We start from the raw sequence: 13,898 nt of genomic DNA on the forward strand, positions 1-13,898 counted from the left end.
TCAGTGCCAAATATCATACGACCTCTGAAATTTGTGCATATGTTGTCTGTCGGAGTTTGTGGTGACAACGGCAGCACCCTTGGCTAGCTACCAAGTGGAAGGAGGTTACTGAACCTTTATGAAACGCAGCATTGCAATTTGGTCCTACCCAAGGCAAACACTTGAGGAAACATGAACTCTTCTGCCCTCGTAGATCTCATACTGCAGAAGAAAAAAACGTATTAAGTAACTCTGGTACACCATCTCTTACAATCTAGTAACAGTAATTTTTAAGTTGCATTAGAAAATCACTTGCACATACAAGGCATAATCTCAAAATCGATGGAGTAAGTTTTCGGACAACTTGCAACAGCAGATCTACTTTACGTGAAGAAAGATTCAATTCCTCATAGACGTCAGTCGAAAGCCCAAAAGATTCGCGAAAATAAGGAATGGAAACACAATTTTGTAACTTACAAGGCATAGATGAATTGAAGCACCTACGAAAAGGCAGAGTGTGTGGATATATATATATATATAGTTCCAATACTGGCAGACCGTCAATGTATTGGAGAGGGCATAGGTGTTCGGGCCCGAATGCCCGCTGCCGTGTTCTGCTCCACATGCTTAATTTGGTGTCGAAGGTATTTCCATCTTTCTGGGGAAAAAAAAGAAAAAAAACTTTTCGTTTTCGTCCTTGAAAGGCGGCCTTTCTTTTCTATCATGAGGGGCATTACTTCGTAACTGCGTGTGTATGTGACAGGATGAAGCCTATGCTAGCAAGGGTGATAATGAAGGGCATTACTTCGATAGCTAAAGGGCCAAATGCCAGGGTGACCCGATGTCACCATTATTAATGTTCAAGTGAGAAGTTAAACAACAGAGAATTAAAATCCCTAGAACAGTTCTTTTCTTTTTTTTTTTTTGAAGCCCTCTGTCCTGTAATATGTCAGTAATATCAAGCAATCCTTGAATCTATTAATTGCATATCTTTCTCGGGTGCCGCTTGGTTTCTCCATTCTGGAGATTTGTGGGTACGAATTTATGCAGGGATCTATTCTGGAGGCTTTTTGAAATGATTGTGGAGTAAATAAATGGACCAGAAAGTGTTGGAAGAATGGTTTTCCCTGTGATCGTTTGGCATATTTGGAAATTTCGCAATCATTCTTTACCATGATGGTGGGGTTGAATGGAAAGGGTTGAGATTGCAACTATGAAATGTTATGAAGAATTTGGTAATGGCAGCAGAATGGAGAAGAAATACAGGGAAGAGACCTCTTTATAGTTAGGACATGGATTTGGTGTCAACCAGCAAGACTTCTCAGGTAATTTTCTCTCTTTTAGTTTAAATGCAGACGTATAGCTAGGCTAGACAGTGTGTTCAAGCCTCAAACTCAAATTAATTAATTAATTTGCTTTGGTTCTTTTTGGTGATCTTGCTCTAATTAACAAAAAAAAAAAAAAAACACATTACATATTAAATCCATTCTTTTTAGTCCTGCGTAATTATGAATAAATTCAATGGCTAGTAATTATCAGCATTTAATATTTTAAAGATAATTATCAAAAAATCATATAAACTAAAAAAGAGAAACCGATCGAAGTTGGATATATTAACTTCTAGAAGTATATATTAATCCTGTTAACCAAGTCTCGACCATGGGATGACGGAGATGTGCGGCTTACATGCTTTAAAAAAAGTCAGCTTTTCTTTTTTATTCATTTTTTTGTCTTCATCAATGAACTTTTATTTCACAACCTTGTCTTTTATTGGGAAACTGGCAAACAATTAGATGACTTAGAAACAGAAACATGTAAAACGATTGCGTTTTGAAAAAGTCAGATGACAACTGCCTACTTTTATTTCCAAGCTATCAGCAATATTCTCTACGATATTTTCTTCTCCAACTGTACAATGGATTTTGCACATCCGAAAGGCATACAATCGAAAGAAATGAAGCCACTAATATTGAATGAGGAAAAAGGAGATATCCCTTAACTTTGTTCACTAATTAAGAAATTCTAGACAGTAAGACCACCCGAAATGATAGAACATAAAATTTTCTCACGCCTTGGAAGTGACAAATCTAAGGAATTATTATTGGCTTCCTCGGGCCCTCGACAAATGAAATTTTTTGTCTCCGGTGTCTGCTATTTTACCATTAAAAAAACATCTAATTTATGGAATTAATTAGAGGAGTAGTCTAGTAGACCTAAGCAAATTCGTTAGTTGTTATAATAATGATATAGATCCTGCAACATTTCTTTCCGAACAAGTTTAATCTTCTATTAAAGATTCTTTTAAGTTTTTTTCAAGGATTTATAAGTGGGTTAACTACATAGTTAGTTGTTCTGGTTCTTACCCTTATTTTAGAAGAAGAACTGAAGCTCGTGTTTGTTTTTAGCTCTGGTTTCTATCAATCTCTCTCTCTCTCTCTCTCTCTCTCTCTCAATAAAGACCATAAGGTGTGGTCATATACAGAAACCGGACACTTAATTTTGATGTTTAATGTTTTTTTTTTTTGAAATCTAACTTTATTGACATCGAATAGGTTAATACAAAACGTATATTAAATTGATCATTTTTGGACTTTAATATTATTTTTATAATAAGTAGAAATGAATGACCTTTCTAGTGTACATCAAAATTTTGATAATAGAAAACTCCTAATTTTTATCCCTGGTCTGGTTTCTATCAATCTCTCTCTGGACGGACTTGTTGACTTTCAACTGCACCACTTTGAACCATTGTGGAGTTGACGTCAACTGGCGGGAATACTTCAGAGGTAACACTCTCGTTTTTAGTTTAAATGAAAGCATAAGGTTTGGTAATCTGAAGAATAATAGTTCAACAACTGAGTGGAAGACGTTTCCTTTAAAGGGTTTCTTGTTCTTCTTCTTGAAAGAGCAAAGAACAATCCGTTCTCAACGTTACTTTAGAAATTATGCAACTCCACGCTTTAGACTGTCGAGCTAGCGGTGGTCTAATTCTATAGAGCATTGTAATTTGGTCCTACCCAAGCCAAACACAAGAGGAGACCTGAACCGTTCTGCCCTTGTAGATCTCATACCCTTGATATTTGTTGGAATTCGTACGGCAGAAGAGAAAAACCTAATAACTAACTCTCTCATGTAAATTATTTCTTACAATCTAGTAATGGTAATTTTTAAATTGCAATAGAAAATTACTTTCACATACAAGGTATAACCTCAAAATCGATTAGTAAGTTTTCGGGCAAAAACTTGCAGCAGCAGATCTAGTTTTTGTCAAGAAAGATTCAATTCCTGATAAACGTCAGTGGAAAGCCCGAAAGGTTCGGAACTTTCGCCTTGTTCTTAATAACGAATGGAACACAATTTTGTAACTTGCAAGGCATAGACGAATTGAAATCACCTATGCAAAGGCAGAATGTGACAATATATGGTTCCAAGTGTCAGTGTATTGGACAGGGGATAGGTGTTCGCGCCCGCTGCCGTGTCCTCTTCCTCATGAAAAAAAATCCTTTCGTTTTGGTCCTTGAAAAGAGCCTTTATTTTCAATCATGAAGGCATTACTTCGTAACTGCGTGTGTACTATGACACGGAAAGGAAGGGCAATAGTTCGATAGCTATGAGAAGTTAAACAGAAGTGAGTACTCTTCAGTAAAAAAGAAAAAATCCGCAGGACCTCTGGTTGGGTCTAGCATTTTTTTGGCCAAATTTTTTTTACCGCCGGTGACGCTTCTTTAAGCGTCACTGGTACCGCGGAAAAGAATCGATGGCCTCCCTCTCTGGCAAATGCAAATTGTTCGCTCATTTTTTTATTTCTTAATTTTTTTTAAATCATGCAAGAGGAGCGTTTTATCGAGCGTCGTCAGAGTTAGTGGAGCCAAGAATTCTGCAAAAGTTTGTAAAGAAAAAAAAAGTGTATCGTTTGTCCCAAAGCATAGGAAAAAATTTTGACAATTGGATGAAGATTAAATAAATTATGAATGATATTGAAGATTAAATAAATAAACCTTGGGCCCTGACTCTGTTGTTTTAATTGATTTTTAGGAGCATGATAAAAAGGGATCGGTTCCTAAAGTAAAAGTGACTGAACCAGAGTTAGAAGCTATCCAATCTGGTAGATAAGGAAAGTTCATCTGATTAAGTGACATCATATTTCTAACAGAGTAGCCTAATTTATGTCATTGTACTCCATTTTCCGCAGATGCAAGTTTCCTATATATAAATCAATCTACTTATAGACGTTTATGTTTATTAATAATGTGATAGAATGAGTTAAGATATAACTTTAGCAGGTTGTGCCAAGAGGTGCGCTTTAACTAGCCTTTAGGTCTTAATTAGGCTTTACACGACCAGAGGCTTGTGGGGCCAAGAATACTGCAAAACTTTTATGAAGAGAAAAAATAACATTTTACGCTTAGCACGCAAGCAAAAAGTGTTCCAATCATATGAAGATTAAATAAATTATGAAGAACAATTACTAGCAACTGGCCAGGTCAAATATTATATTATACTCGCAAGGTTTCGTGCTCGTGTGTTTTTTCTTTTTCTTTCTTGATGGCCTGGATTTTTTTGAAGGAGAATTTTTTCAAGAAAAAATCTCCACGGTAAATTGAAAAGGGGGTAAATTTTCCTTTTTCTTGTTTGGGTAAAAAATGCATAGTTTGATAGACAAGAAAATTTTTTCATGGAAAAATTTGAAACCCAAACATCCTGCTTATTCATTCATCTTCTGGGTTAAGCAGCAACATACTTTCTGCAGCATAATACCTTCCAATTTTTCCAAATTCTGCAGCATCTCCCAGAGAAAGGAAGAATTTAACCAAAAAATCAAGAACGCCGATTACAAAGTCCATCATTCCTATTGGAACTTTCAGAAACTTGGGTTCCTTGCCCAAAAGTTTGAACAACAATTCTCCCTGCTCAAGTGGCGTTAATGCCTTTCCTGGTCCACCAATTGGGAGAATCTTGTTAATTTTATCTTCACAAGAGATGCAGTCAGCAATGAAAGAGGCCAAATCCTCTTCGCTGATGGGTTTACAGGCGCATAGTTTGCCATCTCCGAACATTACATATGGCTTCCCATCCTTTACCAACTCAACATGCCCACCTAAACTCATGAAGAAAGCCGTCGGCCTCACAATGCTGTAGGTGAAATCCCCATTTTCTGCTTCCTGCTGCAATTCTGCCTCAAACTTCAGCTTCGCTCTTTGAAATTCAAGGAGGGGCTTCTGAACACATATTGCAGGCAACAGAACAAAATGAACAGCCCCGAATTTTTTACCCGCAACGAGACTATTTTTTGTCGCTTCATAGTCGATCTTCCATGAGTCCTTAACACCACCAGATCGACTGGCAAAGCACGAGACGACTACATCGATTCTGGTGTCCAAGCCCTCCAGAGATCTTTGAAGAGCACTCAATTCAGTTACATCCGAAAAGCAAACGTTGGATCCCCTCAGCTGAGCAGTGAAGGGCGACGGTGGTGGCGACAACGCCAGCGAGTGGCGATGGCAGCAGCAGCCGCAAGCAGTCAAGGAACCATTGAATCAGGGGAGGGCAGAGGCAGCACCGACTAGTGGCGACGACAGTGATGGGTCGGCAGGCAAGAGGCGAGAGCTTCGGCAGCAACGAAGGGCGACATTTGCCTGTGTCGAAGCGGTGGCGAGGGAGAGGAGCGCTGGAAGAAGCCCTAACGGGCAAAAAAATTATCTCCAAAAAAAAGTCGGACCCTCACGGGTCTGACTTTTTTCCAGGGTAAATTTACCCTGGAAACGAGTTTTGAGCGGGGGGATTTTTGCGCCGTTTGATGGCGCTCGTTGAAATCGGTTGAAACCGTACAAAAAAGAAAAAAAAAACCTGGATAAACAGTATTTTTCCTGACCATCAAACGTGACAGGCTCAAAAGAGACAAAATACTCAGCCAACAGGCTTTAAATAATTGCTTCTTTTTTTTTTAAATAATGTGACTTGTAAATTTTATTTACAAACTTTCAATTAAACTAAGTCGTTGACAAATAAATGAGCATCTTTTAACTTCGTTACAAAAAATGAGCTCTTCACTGATGCCACGAAAAGAAAGCGTTAGTGATTAAAGTGCATCTTTCTCTGGTATGCGTATTGTCACTTATAAGTATTATTTATCAGTTACATTTTCACAAAAGACTAATGCAGTTTTGAAAATTTATTACGGTATTTTAAAATATTATCAAAAAATTCGAGAAAAAATTTGGTTGAGGTGATCCTCAGAATATGAATTGGAGGTCAACTGTTCCTACATCTTTCCCCAATATAGATCTGCAATTGATTGACCAAAATGAAAGGCTTTTGGGATGGTTATTTCGCTCATGATCCATATTTAAGTTTAATTAATTGGTTGCGAGCAGAGCTTGTATTTAATGCAGTGTACATCATATAAACGATTGAAGTATATACATTTTTCTCAAGACGAGGGAGTGCCAGCGTCATACTAAAATTAAATTAAAATCAGTAGACTTTATCAGGAACCACATGCATTTTATACATCATTTTGACTATTCCTACCACCTTAACTTATCTAATTTAATCATTCAAAAGTCAACTCCATTCAAGGCTCAAAATTGAATGAAGCAGCTCCTGTTTCAATTAGCTTCAACTTGACACATTTGCACTAATCCAGCAAATTTTGACGAGAGAAAGCGAGAGATTGTGCAACGATTTGGTTGAGCCATTAGAGGGACGGTCCTACACACTTGATCACTACCTGCAACAGTAGAGTTCTGGTTAGCTTCGAACTGTCGATGTTCTAATTGATGGATAGACAAGGTCTGAGCAGGAACTACGGCAGCGAAACCATCTTGGAGTTGACATCAGCAGGCAAGAATTCGGACGTAACTCTCTCATCTTTAGTCCAACATGCAGGCATAAGCTTTGGTAGTCATTGAAAGAATAGTTACATATCACAAACATGCATCTATTCATCGGCTGGAAGTTACTTATTAACCCACATAGGACCAGCTAGGTTAGATGCAAAAACATGACCTCTTAAATGTTGTTAAAAATATTCAGACAAAATATGAACATTTTAATTTATTTTTCAAAGGCTAGCATTATATATATCATATTTTTGTTCATGTTGTTGTGAAAAACATAGTGCCATTAAAATTTTGATTTTATAAGAGCAATTATTATTTTGTTATTAAAATTTTCATTAAATTCAAAAAATGTTTAACTTCATATATGATTCCAATTGAATCACTATTAAGATCAGTCATTAAAAAGGTTATATTACATAAAAAGTACTTAATCAACATTAGGTGCCTAGTTTTTGTCTCTGGCCTAACCGCCCAAGTAGTATGGGATAACCAATTCTTTTGTGTGTGTGTGTAGTGAAATATGACCTTAACTATATACAGTCACCCGACTATCTAAAGCATGATTGTCCATTTAAAGCATATGGATGGTTGAAAGTAAAACAAAAAAAATTAAAGCGGCTGTTCAAGAAATTAAAGTTCCTCAAGTTTGTGCATACTTAGACCTACACTTTGGAGGAGTCCTATTAAAAAGGCGTGGCCAGTTCCCCCGCTATCAATCTGATAAACTGGTCACTAGCTATAATATATGTGTCCCAGCTTAATACCGCTAGTAGAGTCAGAACTTTGGCTAGAAGGGCACTAATTCAATATCTTTAATTCTTTTAGTTGACCATACCAGCCACGGCTCCTCCCTAATTCAAAGTTAGAAGTAAACCGCTCTAATTTCAATTTGTCTAGTTAATAAAAAACCATAAATAAAGACAATTTTTTCTCTTTAACCTTTTGGGCACCTTAGGTGATGAAATGGAAATCCTCCAGCATATATAGATTGTTAAGCTCCTTACAAATGGTCATTGGATAAATCTTTTTGTGTATATGTGCAGATAACGGAAGTTCTTCCATCTAGAGCTAACGAGGTGGAGCGAGAGAGTTCCATTAGTCTTGGACTACCAGTCGATGGCCGGAGATCGTCCCAGGACGTGGAGGTTCAGTCTCTTCTCTCATCTGGAGAACGAGAGGGTAAGTTCATCCCTGACTCGTTACGAGGACACAAAACATGGTTTTTATCAAGACATAGCACGGAACAGGCTTTGTTGACTTTCAACTCTCCCATTTTTGTAAGGTAATATAGGTGGACTTCTCATATGTGGATCCCACTGTACCATTATGGAGTTGACGTCAACTGGCGGGAATAGTTCAGAGGTAACGCTCTCACTTTTAGTTTAAACGAAAGCATAAGGTTTGGTAATTTAAAGAATAATAGTTCAAGAACTGAGTGGAAGAGACGTTCCCTAAAGGGTTTCTTGTTCTTCTTTTAAAGGGTTTCTTGTTCTTCCTCTTGTACCTGAATGAGCAAAGAACAATCCGTTCTGAACGTTACTTTCTGAAACTCCACCCTTTATAGACTAACCGAGCTAGCGGTGGTCTATATCTGTGTGAAGGGATCGTGCCAGTCGAGGGATGTACATATCTACTATTTGAATGCAATATCCACCCAAACCATTCCAAAAAAAAACGTACATGCAAAAAAATTTAATCCACATCAGGGCCAGCTGCGGGGCGAAGAGAATTCGTGTCGATGAAACAAAGTTCAAAAGATCGACGTGCGTGTGATGTGTTTGTTGAAATGCCTCTGAGAGATGGTAAGACCAAGAACGCCAGAAAGGAATGTTCTTCTTGCTCCGGACTGGCACAACAGTCTGAGAGGGAACATTCAAACCTTTCCGCAGTTGTATAAAAACGGGATCCTTCTCATTCATTTTGGACAATGTGTGTCAGAACTGTGACATACTACCATTCATATGTGTTGTCAGAACTGTTGTCATGTTCGTATTCAAACTAATGCTCCACGGTCCATCGGAATTGAGTTGTTTTATTAGAGAGGCAAAGAGGAAGAAACATGGTCAACGTTTTGACGGTGCGATCTTAGTTTCTGCTTCAACCAGCGGTAGATCTCCTTCAAGCCAATGAAAGCGTGCAACAACACCAGTATAGCAAAGAGCACCATGCAGCCTAAGCCAAAACAAAATAAGTATTTAACCGGTGGGTCTGATAGTTTTCTCAGGATGATCAGCACTCCACAGAAAAAACTAAACGCTACGGAGAAGACGGAGATCCACATCAGGGCCATCAACACCCACGTCATACGCCTTCGCCTAACGGTTATGGCGCTGGTCAAGAGCAAGATGATGATCAAAGATGCAAATGACGCCACCGTGTTAGCTATCAGAAACCACTGGAAGCCATTAATGTTGCGATTGACAGCAGTGCCCGCTTCATGCTTATCTCCGGCCGGGACCCGCGCTTCCGCTTCAGTTTTGTCATCCTGCCAGAAGCCACCGGGAGGGTTGAGAGAGGCCTGGTACGTGAGTGTTACTATCAGGACGCTCACAACCATCATCAGGGCCATCTCGCTTCTCACCCAACCCATGATCATCACTTTGTTTCCCCAATGGCTTCACCTTCTTCTTTGAATGTCTCCACGACAGTCTTGGCATACACCATATTTTCTGCCCTCGTAACGAGTCAGTGATGAACTTACCCTCTTGTTCTCCAGATGAAGGAAGAGATTGGACCTCCACGTCCTGGGACGATCTCCGGCCATCGACTGGTAGTCCAAGACTAATGGAACTCTCTCGCTCCACCTCGTTAGCTCTAGATGGAAGAACTTCCGTTATCTGCACATATACACAAAAAGATTTATCCAATGACCATTTGTAAGGAGCTTAACAATCTATATATGCTGGAGGATCTGGATCTGGCGACCCTTGGATCCAGGTCCGAGGGCATTGGAAAGCTTCTCAGACCCGAGGCCATCAAAGCTGGCATTTGATGAGAACCACTGCACCTAGATAGTGTGAAGAGTGGAGTTTCATAAATATCTCTAAACTAGCGTTTAAGAGTAGATCGTTATTTGCTCTTTCAAGAACAAGAAAAAGAAACCCTTAACCATACAAGCAATGGTTCCTAGGGATAATTACATCACAAGTTGCAAAACCTACATGATTATCTGCAAGTTTCAATAAGATTCCCAAGAGCAGGGCAAAGCTTTTGTTGTTTTATAAGAACAAATCAAGAGGGTTGTTAGAAGCATCAAAAGCAATGCAGCTAGAAGTTGTACCTACCGGACTACTCATCCCAACATGTGCTTCATATATCCTCAATGATTTAGGTGCTTTTGGCTGGGGATGCTTGAATTCAAATTTTTCCTAGAAGAAATCGGAGATGCTTGAATGCATGCCACATTCTGAAATCTGAACTACAAGAACCTTCTTCCATCCATGACAACAACTATCAATGCAAATATGTCAGCGGATATGCACCAGGCAAAATCATGGGCAACTGCTTATTGATGATAAGCAATTCCTTATCGGACAGCCTAAAAGCTTATAACAATGTCATAAACGATGTACAGTAGATATCCTCAAGATGCTTCCAGTCTAAGTCATGTGGACTTGCCAAAACGATCGCCACACCTGAGTCATCGCTGCATGTGCAGCAACCGACAATTTGATTTCATTTTTGTGGAATCATTGTTACTGATAGCTTGTTAATCATTCATTTGTCACTTGTGGGCGATTGTGTACATATACACATACACAATCTTGCCGCAACCCCACCTATGTTTTTGAAAAATGTTGCACCCGCAATTCGTATCAGTGGGACATATCTTCCGCTCAAACCCATTGAACAGAAATATTCACCAGCTCGAGATTACAAACACATTCCCAGTGTCTTTGATAGGAAACTATTAAAAAAAAAAAAAACCTACCATGAGAGTAGAAAACATTCAAAGTTAACTTAAAGAGAGCTTGCAAGTCCAAGTTAAATCATTCAACATAGTGTAAAAGCATTAACTTTTTGTTTCAAAGTTCAGAGAAGATGAAGCTAAGCTTGTATATCCATTCAACCAAGTTGCACATCTACTCAAGTTTTCCCAGGTATAAATTAGAACATATAGGTTTTATCAGATATATATACCCCTTATTGCTCATGGCAAACTTCAAAATTTAGCAAATTATGGTTACATTCAGTTAATTATTATCAGAGACAGAGCTTTAGCCTCCCTATCATGATTGCTAATGAAAATGAGTTCAGCAACTGCAAAGACCAAAAAGAACAAGTTTTCTACCATGTAACTGTACTTGCAAGCAGAAGATCTAGAAAATGAACATAATGCCAAGGTATGTCACAGGAGGTGCAAATTCTAGTTGGCCTAGCCAGCCTAACTGCCCTTGTGTCCCAGATTGTGTCCGGATAAAATCCAGGATCTGATCCCTTTTGTTTTAAAATGGATTTTGGTTCCCAACTTCTTAAATCTAAAAGGGACTTAGTTTACAATTCTCTCTTTGTTCTTCTCCTATCTCAAACACTGATGCCGACCTGCGTCAATCTCCAGCAATCAGCGGCGACCTTCTGGCATGGTTGTATTTTATTTTTCCCTTTTTCTTCATCTTTTTCACTTTTATGCTCAATATAAGTTCTTTTACTGCCCCAACGAAAAGTTTTCTCTTCAATAGAAAAACTTAATACATTGTTTCTTTTCTTCTCTTTCATATCTATCATTGCTTTTTATAAGTTTTACACTTACGGCTTAGTATTTCTTCTTTTACTTTTTTTTGAGGGAAAATTTATCGGTATGCAGTCCAATCATTGTGTGATGACAGATCAATGCAGAGGAATGTTCATGTGCTTAGACATATGCGTTCAGCAAAGCTACGTATACACACACACACACTTGTCTGCTTTTACATAAATGAGTCATGAAAATGCTTGTTGATGCATTGGGCTCTATACTGAACAACTTTTTGAGGTGACAGAAAGAGGAAGGTTAGAGAATCACCTTTGCTCCAGCACTGTAAAATCAAGAAAAAAAATGGAAAAAGGAAAAGGCATCTTATATGAGACAAAATTGTAATAAATTGCACATATTATGATGAAAATTTGCATCATACATATAGTGGAGAAGAGGTTCTAAAGAATACCATTGGAACACAAAAAGTAAATTTGTTATGGCAAAATTTAGACGAAATAACAGGTCTTTGATGGGTAAGAAAATAAGAAACAATAGGACCATCAAAAGCTGGTCAAATGAGATGTCATAAGCGAGCACACAAAATAATTTTAGAAAAAAGTTAATTGGAAGAGAAAGCCCAACTAGAAAGCAGATAACCAATGTCTAGGACAAGAACGGATTGCCAACTTTTCATTTCACTTCGCATTTACAACAGCTCAACATCACTTTACATCCACATGTTTTTCTGTGACCTAATAAATTACAAAAACTGACCAAAAAAAGTTTAGAGACTTCAAATTTTTGCTGCAAATAAAACTGTGATAAAGGTGAATGCATTTGTTATATTAACTATAAGATATAAGAAAAAACATCCAACATAAAAAATTCAAAACATAAGAGGATCATATCTATACAGACTGGGAATTGGAAATGTTTCAACACAAAAATACTAGAATACACTTTCCACATTGTCAGTCAACTAATGGCTATAGAACACAGATATTGAAAGCCTGTGAACAAAGCAATAACTATTGAACAGTTATATTTTAAGGTTCCTGCAAAACAAAAACGGAACCCAAATCCGTTTAAGGAATTCAAACAGCTCACATTTAAGTTCAACCTAGTAAAGGTTTTAAGCTGTCATTGGATGGGAATTTCAAACACAGTTACCAGATCACTTTGAATAAGTAGGAAACCATGATTACTATATATGGGAAGCGAAATGCATCAGGAATCCCAATTCCCAAATATAAGCAAGTTCCAATATTTGCATCTTGATTCCCATGTAATTCCATCAGGAAGGGAGAGGGGGGCTGAGGGGGAGCAGAAAGGGAGAGGGGGAGAGGGGGAGCAGAGAGGGAGAGGGAGAGGGGGAGCAGAGAGGGGAAGGGAGAGGGGGAGCAGAGAGGGAGACAGGAATGGAGAGGGGGAGCGGAGAGGGAGAGGGAGAGGGGGAGAAGGAGAGGGGCTGAGGGGGAGCAGAAAGGGAGACGGGAAGGGAGAGGGAGAGGGGCGGGGGAGGGCACCGGCATTAGGTACATCGTTACCCTACGCCCTTCGAATGTTGCGGCGGAGAGGACTTCTCCTCCACCTGCACAGTTCACCATCAGCAAATTTTTTACCTCCGGTGACGTTTCTTTAGGCGTCACTGGCGCCGCGGAAAGGAATCGAGCCTCCCTCTCTGCCAAATGCAACTTGTTCGTTTTCATTTTTTTTTTTTTTTTAACATCATGCAAGAGGAGCAGTCCTCTCCGCCGCAACATAAGAAGCTTTTTTTTGTTAAAATCATCTAATATCCGATTGTCAAAATTTTTTCATATGATTTTAGCAAAAAAAGCTTCATATGTGCTTTTATGTCACTTTTATGTCCATATATACATTCTATTTGGAGTCACATGAAACAATATGACTATATTTAACCTAGAAATTGATTCAATGACATCTCTTATGCTTATTTAAGAGAAACTGAACACAGCTACCACTTACTTTATGCCACTTTCTTAGTGACACGAACTGAATGCTTAAAAAAAACAAACATTTTAGCTCGTAGTCATCTTGCCGGCCAACTTTTTCTAGATTTACACTGCTTTGCGTCTCTTAAAGTACCATAAATTATGTCTTTTTTATAAATCAACCCACATAGTTAAAAATGCCAAATCTTAAAATTTATAAATTAAAAAACAAATTTTAGTTGAGTTCCAAAGAATAACGGCCCAAGATATATAGGTTCACAAAATCTAATTTTATTCTTGTTTTTTTTCATATCTTTTATTTTATGCAGTTCATGAAAATACATCTTAAAAAGAATGGGGGCACCCACGAAGCATACGAAAAAATTTTGACAATCGGATGAAGATTAAATAAATTATGAATGATATTTAAGATTAAATAGATAAATCTTG

At 38.2% G+C, this 13,898-nt stretch overlaps 1 protein-coding gene across 1 annotated transcript; it reads right to left on the reverse strand.

The window, feature by feature from the left end:
- Positions 1 to 4,688: 4,688 nt before the first annotated feature.
- LOC116246015 (divinyl chlorophyllide a 8-vinyl-reductase, chloroplastic-like) lies at positions 4,689 to 5,516 on the reverse strand (the record flags this gene model as incomplete). Its single annotated transcript, XM_031617689.2, has 1 exon — positions 4,689 to 5,516. A coding segment is annotated over one exon (828 nt), but the record flags the coding sequence as incomplete, so codon positions are not given.
- Between the last annotated feature and the right edge of the window lie 8,382 nt (positions 5,517 to 13,898).

This window comes from Nymphaea colorata, chromosome 1, assembly GCF_008831285.2.
Source record: "Nymphaea colorata isolate Beijing-Zhang1983 chromosome 1, ASM883128v2, whole genome shotgun sequence".
In the NCBI taxonomy this organism is placed as follows: Eukaryota; Viridiplantae; Streptophyta; class Magnoliopsida; order Nymphaeales; family Nymphaeaceae; genus Nymphaea; species Nymphaea colorata.